This window comes from Bombus vancouverensis, chromosome 9, assembly GCF_051014615.1.
Source record: "Bombus vancouverensis nearcticus chromosome 9, iyBomVanc1_principal, whole genome shotgun sequence".
NCBI lineage: Eukaryota > Metazoa > Arthropoda > Insecta > Hymenoptera > Apidae > Bombus > Bombus vancouverensis.
The window spans coordinates 762,655-776,257 of NC_134919.1; the positions used below are offsets into that span (position 1 = coordinate 762,655).

Genomic DNA, 13,603 nt, shown 5'->3' on the forward strand with positions numbered 1-13,603 from the left:
AATGTGTTTAAGTAGTTTTGTAAATTTTTCGAAGATTATGGACGACTGCTGGATAAGTTAATACGAACGATTCTCGTATCTCGTCGAATAGATTGAACGGATACTTCGATTCCAACCTTGAGCGTCCACCTTTTTGGATCGTCAAATTATCTTAACAATCCGCGTTTTAGTAATATTATTCAACATCACTTATTTGCATAATCAAGTACTTACACTTGAACATTCAGTTCATACAACGAAGGGGGATAATGATAACGATTAATGTAAAACTTCGTAGGAAATGCGTTCAGCCGAAATGTGATCACTAATTTCACTCGTTGTAGTATCTTTTTAACAAGTGCAGCGTAATGTCTGAGAGTCAAACATGTTGCAAAATTGTATCGGCGGTATCGTTGCTAACCAAGTCGACGGTCTATTCGAACGTAATTTTTGTAATGTAACTTTATCGTAAATACTTTTATAGAGAGATAGAACTGAGAAGTGTTTTGGAAACGACGACTGACAAGTAGATGGGAGTTCGAGGAATTGGTACGATGGACGGCAATAAAAGCAAAGAATAAAATTAAACCAACAAAATAAATACAATGTATTATTACTTCAACATACGCCACATGCTGATCTCCGGTATACCACAAGAAAAGGATAAATGGGAAAAGAAAAAAAAGAACATATTTAAGATCGACGATATTTACTTTTCCCTTATTTCGTCGATCGATCATGATAGTCGGAAAATACCATTGATGCGCTAACAATAAGAAGATACAGCGAAAGAAAAAGAAAACAGAGAAAGAACAAAAAAAAATATATATATATATATGCATATATACATATATATATATATGTATACGTATGTATATATATAATATATAAATATAGGTATTGAAACAAAAATTAAACGGAAAACAAAGAAAAAAAAATATGTAGAACTATTTTCTCTATAAACGCAAGCATTTTAAACATAACGATGGGTGACGCGGATGATCACGTTCAACAAGAACGATTATAGCGCACGTAAAATATACATTGATTATTTGTACATGTATCTCTATACGCACATACACGAAAGAAACACACGTAATGCCCAGGCGTGATATACATATGCATATATATCTATCTGTGTGTATGTATATATATATATATATATATATATACATAATATATATATACATAATATATATATATATATATACACACACGCACACATATGCATATATATACATATATAGGTTGTTTGTATTACACGCGCACACACACACATACGCACGATACACACGCGTGTAGAGCCTTTATAGTGCGCAGGGACAGAAAAAAGGATTTTGCTATTAGTTTGCGGTTTTAGCGGTGAAATTTGGTTTTTCTTTGATTTTATTCACGATCGTTTTCACCGTGGTGTTTCTTTCTTTCTTCTTTTTCTGTTTAATTTCAGGCGGTCGATCGAATTTCGTCGATCTTCCACGCGAAAGCATATTCGGTTCTGTCGTGATCGAGACCTCGAACGGCGATCATCCATTTCTTTTTGTTATTGAAAAATGTTGGTACGATAGCGTCTTTTTCTTTTATCTTTAGAAACTTTTCGTATCACCTACGATACGAATGAAAGATTAAATTGTTATAGAATTTGCTCAATTTGAGATACAATTTCTATTTAACTATAAGGTCAAACTATGTTCTCTTATACATAATATTTTCTTTTGCTTTATTATGTATAAATATGAAATATCAATCGATCTTCAACACATGCAGTTTGCTTGCATGTTAATTTAATTTTGAACATCAAATTCGCTTTTGAACGATCGTCTTTCGAGTCTGTTCATAGCACATATTAACGCGCTGTATTTTTTTAAAATTCGCACACATAAGAGCACCAAGGAAAACGAACGCGGTTAGACGCACAACTCTAAAATTATAAAATAAAAATAGTAATATTAATAGTAATAGTAGAGCAAAAAATTGAAAAAAAGAAAACACGTTCTACGGAAGAGAAAAACAGCAAAATAAAGTACTATAATCTGTTAACATTGTAGGGATGAAATATATATACATATATCCGTTGAACATGATAACTGTTGCGAATTATGCATACATATCTGGCATTTAAAACGAAGAAAAAAAAGAAGATAATACATAATCGAGCAGTAATTAACCAATTGCAATGCTATTGACAGCAATGGTAGTTACGATAATGCGAAACGAAATAGGATCATACACTTTATTTTAAACTTATACACGAGCCACACAATAACCAAATTTACCGACTTTAGAGGTAATCATTTGGTTTTTAAAAAGTTAGACACTAATTGTATATTCTATTATTAAAATTAAGAATTTTTCAGAAGGTGGATCAGTTTGGTTCCTGAGTAGCTCGTATAAATTTATATATCTCTGATATTCACCGGACATGCTGAAATTCATTAAAAAAAATAAATCATACAAAATATACAAAAAACTGACGTTAAAAAATAAATATGTAGATTTCTACAATCGACAAGTACGACGATTTATTAAGTACGTTTGACGAGTGATCCTTGTTCGTTTCATTTTCTTGCGAAGCTTTCGTAAAAATCGATCCAAAAGTTTTTTATTGCACCATGATCGAAGAAATTCGCTTAGCGTCACAATTTTCATCTAACAAACAAAGCTTCTACGAATAATAATAATAATAATAATAATAATAATAATAATAATAATAATAATAATAATAATAATAATAGTAATAATAATAATAATAATAATAATAATAATAATAATAATAATAATAATAAAATAATAATAATAATAATAATAATAATAATAATAATGTAAACACCATTCCTATAAATAATAATAACATATAAAAGTAATAATAATGATAAGAATAAAGTTTTACAATAACGATACCACCAAGAATCGTATCTATAGTAATAATTACGTCGCAATTAACATTAATAATTTACCAACAGAGTAATAGGGGTAAATTGTAATGATTCAACTAATAGTAACAATTGTAATAATAATGAGGACAACGATAATAATTGGTAAAGTGGGGTATAGCAATAATAATAAGTATAATCGTACTAATGGTGATCAACGTAGCAGCACTGTTTTTCCCGACCTTTTTCTTTCATTTTTTGTTTAAAAACGAAATCAACATACGTGCTGAAGAGAATTTGGTAAATGAATGAAATATAAAAAAAAAAAAAAGAAAGAAAAATATGATGCTATATTAATTCATAATGTTACTTCTGACTAGGCTCCATTTGTATTCACGTGTACAAAAAACTTAAGAAAACGTGTAACTCCACGTAAACAATTAGTTAATTGTTATATATTTATGTATATCGGCTGAACGTGCTTGTGTGTGAAAGAGGAAGAATTAGTTGTTAACACGGTGCGTAAGTACATCGATTAATTAAAGAGACGTCTTTGGTAATTGGCACGGAATATGACGCAACGAACACCTACGTTACGATCAATATGAGATGATCCATCAAAAATCGTGCAAATACGGTCAAAATTATCGTACAAACGAGTAGGAGAATGACTCTTTATGACAAAATAAATTAAAAACGCAGAATAAAATATAATCAATGTTAAATTAACATGGAGCGACTGATAAGACACGAGTCTGGGCACGTTATTACGAATTTTCGATTTGATAACTTATGAAAGATGGCTCAATAGCTGACTTCGATGCCCCGAAATATTTCTAGGTTCAATTTGATGGAAAGGAACATGTGATCGTGAATCGCTGGAAGCATATCGTCTGAGACGACAGAGAAGCATATGGTTCTACGTATGTAATAACCGTAATGTTCGACGAGATTATGGATGAACCAAGCTTTTGAAACGGTGTTTGGGTGGATTGATTTATACTGTATATGTATGTCAATGGATAGCGAATGAAATAGAAAAGACCATGACGAGATGTGGTTTCATTATGGATTCGATCTCTAATTATCTTACATACTTCGAATAAATGTTGTTTTCATTTCCACTCTATTCTGTTTCCGATCTGTTTTTAATGAATCATCTTACATATTACTTTACTCTTCTCTGCAAATATGCAAAAAGTAAATGTTCGTTGCTCCGTTCATTTGGTTTGACGCGTGCGTGTAAATCGTGCATTAGTGTCATCGGATGACGCTTAAATTATTATTATTATACTTAAAAGAGAATTTTCTAAGAAATCAGATTCTCTAATCGATTATAGCTATAAATTGAAAATTTCAACGGATCCTTTAAGAATAAAAGGATAGGGGAAATGACGAATGGACGATTCGTGGAAATGAGCAACAGAAAGAGAGCCAGCCATGATCGCTTATGCACTTCAGCTGTTTTTCGTTCTTCGATGTATATAACGAATAGATTTTTTAAATCATATCCACAAGACAAATCCAGGCGATTTAACTATATTATTTATTATTCTCTGTGATTCTAATTATTCGTCAATCCTAGAATCCATCATTAACTTTTTCCTTCGTGCACAAGTCAATAAGTGATTCGATATAAAAAATAATTTGATTATACTTTCCAACGAAATTTGTCTTGTTGATACGGCTCAATTTATGAAATTCACGATCATTTCGTGTAAAACAAGCGATCGGATCTAGTTCAAGTCGAAGACGAAGCTTTTACTACATCGTTCTCTTCCCTTTACGATTTTCAATATTTTTGTCGTTTAGAGGGAGAGCTTGCGATGTTTCATTAGCGAGCCATGATTCATTTTTCTTGATATTCGAATAATACAGTGACACTGCGGATGTAGTGACGCTATGTAAAGTCTTCGTTGAACTGACAATAACAAAAAATTTAAGGAACACGCAGACTGGATTAGCTTTACCGTAAAAAATGTCAGCTATCATTTTTGGACTCTTCAAGATCCTGTTTCTCTCTTTTTCGTGCTTTTCTATGCAGGAATCGTATGCTTCTCTAGGTTTACAATGAAATTAAGTACCTTACAGTGACGCCGTTGAGTTAATCTTGCATCAGTAACGACGTAAGTGCTCTCGTATAGAAATTCTGAACCATTAAGGATCAATAAAAACTTTTAAATTCTTAACAGAATATATCCTGACCCGCATTCTACGTCGTTTTTAAAAACTTAAACACTATACAGACAAGAGACAAAGTTAACAATGTACAATGATTTCCTGTTACGTACTTCGTAAAATTATTTATATTTGTCGCATTTAACGTAACAAAAATAGTTACTGACTCAAGATTAATTCGTATACAATCACATGACCTTCCAACATGTGATCACCATGTCAACGATCGTAAACCATTTTTCGAATGTTCCCAATTTTCTTCCGTTTTCTTCTCATTGTGTACTCACACGTACAATTTTTTCTTTTACCCGTCAGTACGTATTTTGTCTACAAACTCGAACATATGTACTGGAGATCATAATTAAAAACGTGAATCGTAAGTACCTCCTTGGTACGAGTGATGAAGAGGGGAGAGAAAGAAAGAAAGAAAGAAAGAAAGAAGGAAAATTAGAATGATCGCGTGCACGCTAGTGAAGTGTCACCTGATGAACAATTTCGTTTCTTTCGCGTTTCTTTCCTTTCTTATGATTTTCTTTCGCTTCAAAATCTTTGCATCACTAAGTTTCTCATACCACGCTTATTTCTATTATACATACATACGTTAAAAAGCGACCCTAGTCCAATCCTATATACGGTATAACGTTATCACAAAGTCATTAAAAAATGCTACTTATGTATTTCGTTTTTCCCTACACTTCGTTTTGTCTCCTCTGTTCCAGTTTTGTCTTTTTTTTGTTTTTGGTTCTTTTTTTGGTAATCTTTACACCATTATATTATTTTTAATTTACAACAGTAAATCGGACTCTGCCCATTTCGCTCGGACCACGGTATCTTTTTTATTTTTTCGTTCTAGCACATTTTGTTTGCATTCATCTCGTTCTACTATTCTTTTTTTCAATGGTTTTTCCCATTTCCTACATACGTTATTTTCTCTATTATTTATTCAGTTAGAGTCACTAGAGTCAGCACTATAGTCACCAGTGCGCGTTTTTATCTACATATAAACAGGCGCTTCGCGATGCTGACACCGATCCCGAAAGCGAGCCGATAAAATCGATTCTCAATCGAAGAGCGAACTCGGCCGCGGTAGTATTTTTCGTATTATACAATAAGGTATACAAGTTCCGTCTCACAGAACGAGCATTCTTGCTTTTGTCTCGTTTCCTGTTTTCCTTTTTTACTTTTTTAACGGCTAGTTAGTGATTGTACGCAAATATTTCTTACGCTAGAGGTCCACGGAGAATTCTTTGCGATCTAAAATTGATTCTTGCCTGTTTTCCTTCCATCACTCATTTATTTCGAATCGCTGGTAAATTAAGCGACTGAAAGATCGTGGTAACTATATCCTATTTTTTCTTTCTACAGTACCTTCGTATCAGCTTTAGATCGCATGGCTCGCGCGCGCGCATACGCACATTTTCGTACATACACATGCACAGATATATGGGTTGCATACATTTGCATATGCTATGTAATATATATATACACACACATACAGAGAAACAAAGAGATAAAGTAGCGTGTGTTACACTTCAGAGTTGTCGCCACGTACAAAGCGTTGCCGAACTATGACAGTATTATACAAAATAAAGAGTAGCGAAGCGGTGTTTCCATTGCAGTTTCGAACGAAACTAAAACGATATTAAGATGAAAGGTACGACCGATTTTTGACAATTCAAGAATCAATATCGAAACGATTAAGCGAGTCCTATTTAGTATGGAAAAAGAACCGACTAAATTTCTATCAGAACACGTATTTGGTTGAACATGTCAAGTTATGGCCGCAATAGACTTTTTCGGGATAAAGGGATCTATGTGGCCACTGTTACTGCGTGCATCAGTTTACTGTGAATTTGTTTAATCCATTAAAACTCAAGCTCTTATTTGAACCTGCATTGTAAAATTGTAAAAATAACGGATAATATGTAATTGACTCGTTCAGTTAAATTGCTTTGGATTGCAACGTCAACTGGTGCAGTTTGACTACAGCTATCGTGGCAATGGTATCAAAACGTGCACCACCAAAACCCAAGGTATAGTTGGTAGATTGGATTAAGGTAGAGTCTACCTATACAACTAAACCTTGTTGTAATATTTGTTAGAATCACTGTTATCCCTAACTACGTACAAGGTGGCGATATAGTAAGAGCAATGTTACTCTCTAGTGAGGTTGTTACATCGCCGAAAGATACATATGTTATGGCATTTGCTATAAGTAATTATAAACTGGTTTTGTGAAAAATATAATTAAATATATACACACATACAGAGAAACAGAAAGATAATGTAGCGGTGTGTTACAGCTTAGCCCAAGGAACATAAAAACATAGTGATCGATCGGTAGTGCTCCGGCTTCCGCTTAGCTACTCTTTACATGCTAGTTCGATTCTGAACGATGATATATCGTCGTTTCCCTGGTCTCTCTCGAATTTTTGTAACACGCGATCGAGCGTTTATTTTTCCCACGACGATTCCTCGTTTCCGTTTCCGCACCTCGACTAATTTCGCACCGACCTGGTCCAGAGTTTTTAAAAGCTGGCCGATGATCGTTGAGGACTCTTCTCTTTCTTTCTCTCTTTATATCAGTTTTTTTTATTTATCACGGATCAGCGCGTTCACAGATTGTAACTCGCCACAATTGACAATCACTGTGCTGCCATTGTGCTGCTATTCCCGGTTAAATGTCGTACTGACCAAGCAGTGGTGACCGTAGATGGAAACGGTGCACGCATAGGTGGATGGATTCGTTGGAGGAGGTGTTGTTTTGCTTTTCTTCCAGGGTGGTCGTGTAGGGAAAAAGAGTAGGAAGCATCGTATGGTAATACAATGGTATATGTGTGGGAAGTAGAGCGGGCTGCCGCTTCTTGTAGAGGAGCGAGAGTGGACAGGTGTATACAGGTACCGACAGACACAGAATGACTGATCAAGAGGCTGACCAAGGAATCGTGACTGATCGACTAATCGATTGATTAATCGATTGACTGATCGATCGAACGATTGACCGATTCGACTGACTGAGACATGGCACGGCGACTCCGATCGAGAACACGGTCACAACGTCACAGGCCACCTGCTGGCACACAAACAAACACACGGACAGGTTAGTCACCACCACACACCAGATATGTAGGATATTACACCGCGTAAACGTGCACGGTGACGAACCAGCGCGACGTTCATTCAAACTTTCTTTTTAAAACCTGCGGAACTTTTCCCTTACGACTGTCCGCGTTTTGCTGGTTTCTGCTTTTCCCAACGATCCTCATAGGTTTGCCAACTTTCTCCTTTCGCGTTCTTTGCTTGATAATGTTGAAAAAAAGATAGCAAACATAAAATGAATATATAGAGACTAGCGAGTTCACCGAGGTAGATAGTAGCGCTTTGCAACCCACTAGAATTTGCTAATGTAAATCAGTCGAATAAAAACATCGTCGCAGGATCTTGTGGATATAACGTCACCGCGCAACGTGTACACAGGTAGTTTGTCGGTACATCGTTCCTATGTAGGAGCGACAAGGATCTATTCTGTTTAAATACTTTCTAATAAAAGAAATATACTAAGGATGTTAACGTTATCGTTTAATCAGTCTTAATGTTATTCGATTCTTGTTGCTTCTTTCATGTCATCGTGGTTCATCGACGCGCCGATTCTTTGCATAAGTAAGTAAATAAACAAATCGAACGATCGTTAGTAAAGACTTTATAATAGTAGAATACATATTTTAGGAAGAAGAAAATCGATGAACCACTGCTGGCAATAATGGTACCCGGCGTCCGACGACATCCCAGAAAAAAAGAACACACGGCGATGTTAGTACTAACAACTAAAGAAGCGTCATAGCGTAAATTAACCATCAAACTTCGATATACGAGTATTATTGTCACGATAGAACGTTCCAAGTTCTCTGTACCCTGTACAATAAAAAAAAAAAAAAGAAAAAAGAAAGAATGACGACAACAACGGGGGACTGATCATCGCGATTACAACTGTAAAATATAGTGGCGTAATCAGAAAATTAAATTAGTAAGGTAGATCGTGGCGATTGTTTTCATTGGTACCTTATGTCGGATAACGAACAAATAATTATCGGCGAAGTTACTGGAAGCATATATGTGTGTGTGTGTGTGTGCGCGTGCGTGTGTGTGTATATACATGTGTATATGTAGATGTAGAAGTATATAAATATAATGCATATGTAACGATTAAAAAAGGAACGATAGAAGCAGACCTTTTAAAAATAGTAAGACAAACAAGTAAAAATAAGATCAACAACAACAAAAGTTTAGTTAAACGTACGAAACTAAAACGTTGCGTGAGAGAAAAAAACTTAAAGCGAACTACTTGTACTCTGATATTCTGAGGAGAAGCTACATGGTGAATTTGGTTAGTGAAACTTCACGTTTACGTAATTTCCACTTTGTGCACAAAAGTTAGCACAGAAAGCTTGATTGGCAGCCGTTTGCAACGAAATGAACTTTTGATTACACCACTGGCGCGAATTAAGAGGGCTGGTGGGGCGGTAAAGGGCTAGAATGGGCAGGCTTGCATCTTCGAATATGTACGTATATCGAGCAATGGTATTTAAGAATACTTTTAGGTCTCGTTTTGATGCGGCACGATTAAGTATCATTGTTCTGCTGCGATTCGTATTTTCCTGAAATACCGTACAGCAAGAAATATACATACAATTTTGAAAGGTCCTATTAATGAAAAATGTTCTGAATAAATCCTAGAAACTACTAAATACAGTTTCGAAACATAGACAAAAGATTATTTATTTTATAGCTTTCTGGGATTTTTCATTTGGAATATATCACGTATATAATATATTCTATGAACTAAAATTATTTGCATACAAACACAACGTCTCTTACACGATCACAAAGGATACGTAAATTATACGTATTACAAAAAAGCTCTCAACGATCTACATGCTAATTGAACATGTATATACTACAATGTCTTTTCTAGTTATGCTTCGGAAAGCGTTGTAAGAGAAAGAAACAAAATTTAAATAGAAAAAAAGAGATAGAGAAAGAAGACATACACAATAGTTATTCGTTGTATCTCATCACCGGCAAAAAAAAAGCAGGAACCGAAATATTCGATGAGTTACCACTGCGTTCAACAAGAACAAAACTTCTTTATCACTTGTAAGCGCCATTGAATCCTATCCATAATACGAGATATTGATTTCGAAGAATGTTACGGTCGATAAAAATCACGTATATCATGGGAAATACAGATATACAGCAGTCAAACGAAGAAAAATAGATATAATCATCTCGATATAAGAATAATCAAAATATGCATGTTGATAATATGGACGGACTGTCATGTGGAGAGATTTGAACTCTAGAGAAAACTAGTTCTCATTTGGAGCTACTCCAATCATTTACAAGAACAAAATATACAGATATCTATATGTGTATCTATAGAACGTTCTTCCTAATTATATATTCTTCGGAACACAGTTATGATGATATAGTAAGTCTTTAATTTTATCACAGTCTCGTAAATTCCTCTTTATGGCGTCTAAAAGCAAAGAAGACTATTAAGGATTTTTCTTTGACCTTCATAAAAATTACTGCTTGACTAGAGATTTTTTGCTAGCGATATCTGCTGGACACTTTGGTCGATTGAAAATACCTAGTCCTATCTATCTACCTACCTACCTATTTATCAATTTATCTATCTATCTATCTATCTATCTATCTATCTATCTATCTACCTATCTATCTACCTATCTATCTATCTATCTATCCATCTATCTATTTAATTATCTATCTGTTATCTATCCAGACCGAGAAACATTCCCGATCGATGATCGACGTCGCGAGATTTATGGAATGTGTCAATAGTGGTTTCTTTTTTTTGGTTTTTGATTAAGGACACCAAGGTCGTTGATTCCGAGCCGTGGTATCCGAGAAGTCCTTGGTATCTACCTACAAACGGTGGACGACGTCGGCTAGTAGGGTTTCGATGCGTCCTTGGATCGTTTAAGTTGGACCTTCAGCCGTTTCATGCCGATTTGGAAGCCATTCATCGCTTGGATCGCTGCTTGCGCGCTTGCCGCATTGTCGTACGACACGAAGCCTGTAAATTATTTTTCATTGTTTTGAAATATATTACTTAAGTATGAATTCTGTAATTTCCCTCATTTTATAGAAACATTAGTGCGTTACTATTACTTTTTATGATTTTTCTTAAATATTACTTATCGGCTAGAACTTTACATATTTAATTGGGTCATTAGTTAATCATTAACTTATATATCTTAACAGAAACGAATGGTCTATCGCTGGGTCAGTGGGTGGAGAAGAGGGGGCGGTAATAACATTTATGTATAAGTAAAGTATATACAAATTGACGAAATAAACAATAGTATGTATATACGTTTAACGAGAAACGATACAAGAGTATAACGCATCTTACCAAAACACTTGCTCAGTTGCGTTTGCTTATCGATGAAGACTTTTGCCGAGATGACGTTTCCAAATGGCAGAAATGTTGAAACCAAGTCAGTGTCGCTGAACTCCTGCGGTAGATGATAGATAAACAGATTGCATCCTTCAGGACCCTCTATCTGCTTGTCCGTGCTGGTGAATTTTGCCTTTTGGGCCGCAGCCGCAGCTGCGGCTGCCGCTGCCGTGAACGCGGGGAACCCTGCAACCACAAAATTCGTCATCACCGATTTCTTATTCCTCCATTGATATTCTGCTACGCATTGTTCCTTCTCATCCCACGAGATTCGCATTTTGACGGCTACTATCGTTCATTCGATTATGGTTTCCGATTATTGGATTGCAGATACAATATGTAGTTATTGGCTCGATTGGAGGTTTGAATTATTGGTTGATTTTTGGTCTCATTGTGGTTTTGAATTATCGAACATGTAAAACGATCAGTTATTGATAGCGATCCTTATTTGTAGTATAGGTTTTACTATAGTACATTTTCAATAGTACAACGGATAAATCATTATTCTATTGCTTCCTCTATTTTTAAATAAATTGCGTATCTTGTGAGTTGGGATTTGTATATGCAGTGGCGGTCATATGCTCGATGTATTTCGAATTAAATATTTTGTTTACCCTCTGCGAGAAATTTTAATTTTATATGCATGAATTTAAAACCGTAACTCATACTATTTTTCTGTAAATTTGCATAATTTAAAAAAGTTAATAGGAGTAGAGGCAGAGGATAGAGAGAGAGAGAGAGAGAAAGAGAGAGAGAAAACTATTTGAGGCTATGTAAAGACTTAAATTAGATACATTTGCACATTACAACCACTGCAGATTTTAATACTTGATTACGTGCAAATCGATTGCAAACAGAACGTAGTCCTGCATTACACATCGTATGTTACTAAGAAAATTCAGGCATTCCACTTCGTTTGTACGTTTAGTTACTCACTATGTAATTCTTTCTTTTCCACGGTCACCGTCGTCTTTCCAATGAGAGCTTTAAGGCGCACAGTTACTTGTTAGAACAGCACTTTTTACTAACCATTAGCGCAAGTTAAACAATACTAATTTGCCATTTAATATCAAGAATACATTCTGATCAAATAGAAACAAGCACAGGTCCGATATGGCCGCTTACCTGCATATTGTTGTAAGCTGGAGTAAGCGTTGCTCAAGGAGTCCTGCAATCCATTTAGAGGTGTACCCGTAAGGGAATTGAGCGCTAGGGACGTCACGGGACTGAGACTACCTCCGGTAGACCCTTTAAAATCGAAATCAATTCGATTATTCAATTTTTCTTCGATTCTCTTCTATTCTTTCGAATTTCTACAATAGCGCCCAATCGAATAAAACAATCGTTTCACCCCTGTTTTCTTTTTTCTATCTTTTGTTTTTGGAAAAGATAATCTCCTAATTGACATGCTTCATGCTGTAATACTAACATACAAAGAATAGGAACAAAGATAGCTTTGGTAGTATTACGGATATTATCTTGTTTGTTAATTGCGTGGACGCGTTTTGCATAACTACTACAAGCAATTTCTAAAATATTGTTTACAGAATAAATTATTTAAGTAAAGTGATTTTGTTTAAAGTTGTTTTTAGAGTGTACCGTATATAATACAATGTTTCAACGTGCAAGTTTGTAAGTATGTATATAGTTAATTGCAAAAAGCGATTATATACATAGCGCATTATGCAGAGTGTTTCAGAAATAGGTGGTCAAAGTTTGGTATTCGATTCTCACGATCATCTCTTTTCATTCTTGTCGTTCCATCTTTAGGGAGGGTAGAATAGGACACCAAAGTTTGACTGACCACTTATTTTTGAAGCTCCCTGTATAATTATGTTTAAAGAGAATAATACTTATGAAAATATGGTGTAATTGATGTGTTCGGCTGATTGATCACATTTTTGTCAAAAGAAAATAAAAATTCAGAGGAAAGGAGTTCAAGGGGGAAATTTCGTTATGGAGGGTTACTTCGTGTAACTCGTGTCAGTGTTTATTTCCACGTGTGTTATATTTAAGATTTAAACAAAACCTATAGACAATATCTTCGGTGATTGTACATGCATTATTACATTAATAATTATCGACTGCTAAACAA

General features: G+C 34.9%; 1 protein-coding gene across 15 annotated transcripts in view; it reads right to left on the reverse strand.

Annotated features, from left to right (window-relative positions):
- Positions 1–562: 562 nt before the first annotated feature.
- LOC117159936 (CUGBP Elav-like family member 1-A) overlaps positions 563–13,603 on the reverse strand; it is a 355,184-nt gene continuing 342,143 nt past the window's right edge. For 11 of the 15 annotated variants that reach the window (XM_076621600.1, XM_076621605.1, XM_076621613.1 and 8 more), the window contains 3 exons: positions 12,634–12,756; positions 11,464–11,694; positions 563–11,124 (listed from right to left, as the gene is read on the reverse strand). In XM_076621600.1, the coding sequence (XP_076477715.1) occupies positions 10,997–11,124; positions 11,464–11,694; positions 12,634–12,756 (482 nt within the window). In that variant the 3' untranslated portion in view covers positions 563–10,996. The remainder of the gene's footprint in view (positions 11,125–11,463; positions 11,695–12,633; positions 12,757–13,603) is intronic. The other 4 variants (XM_076621604.1, XM_076621602.1, XM_076621603.1 and 1 more) reach the window with 4 other exon arrangements.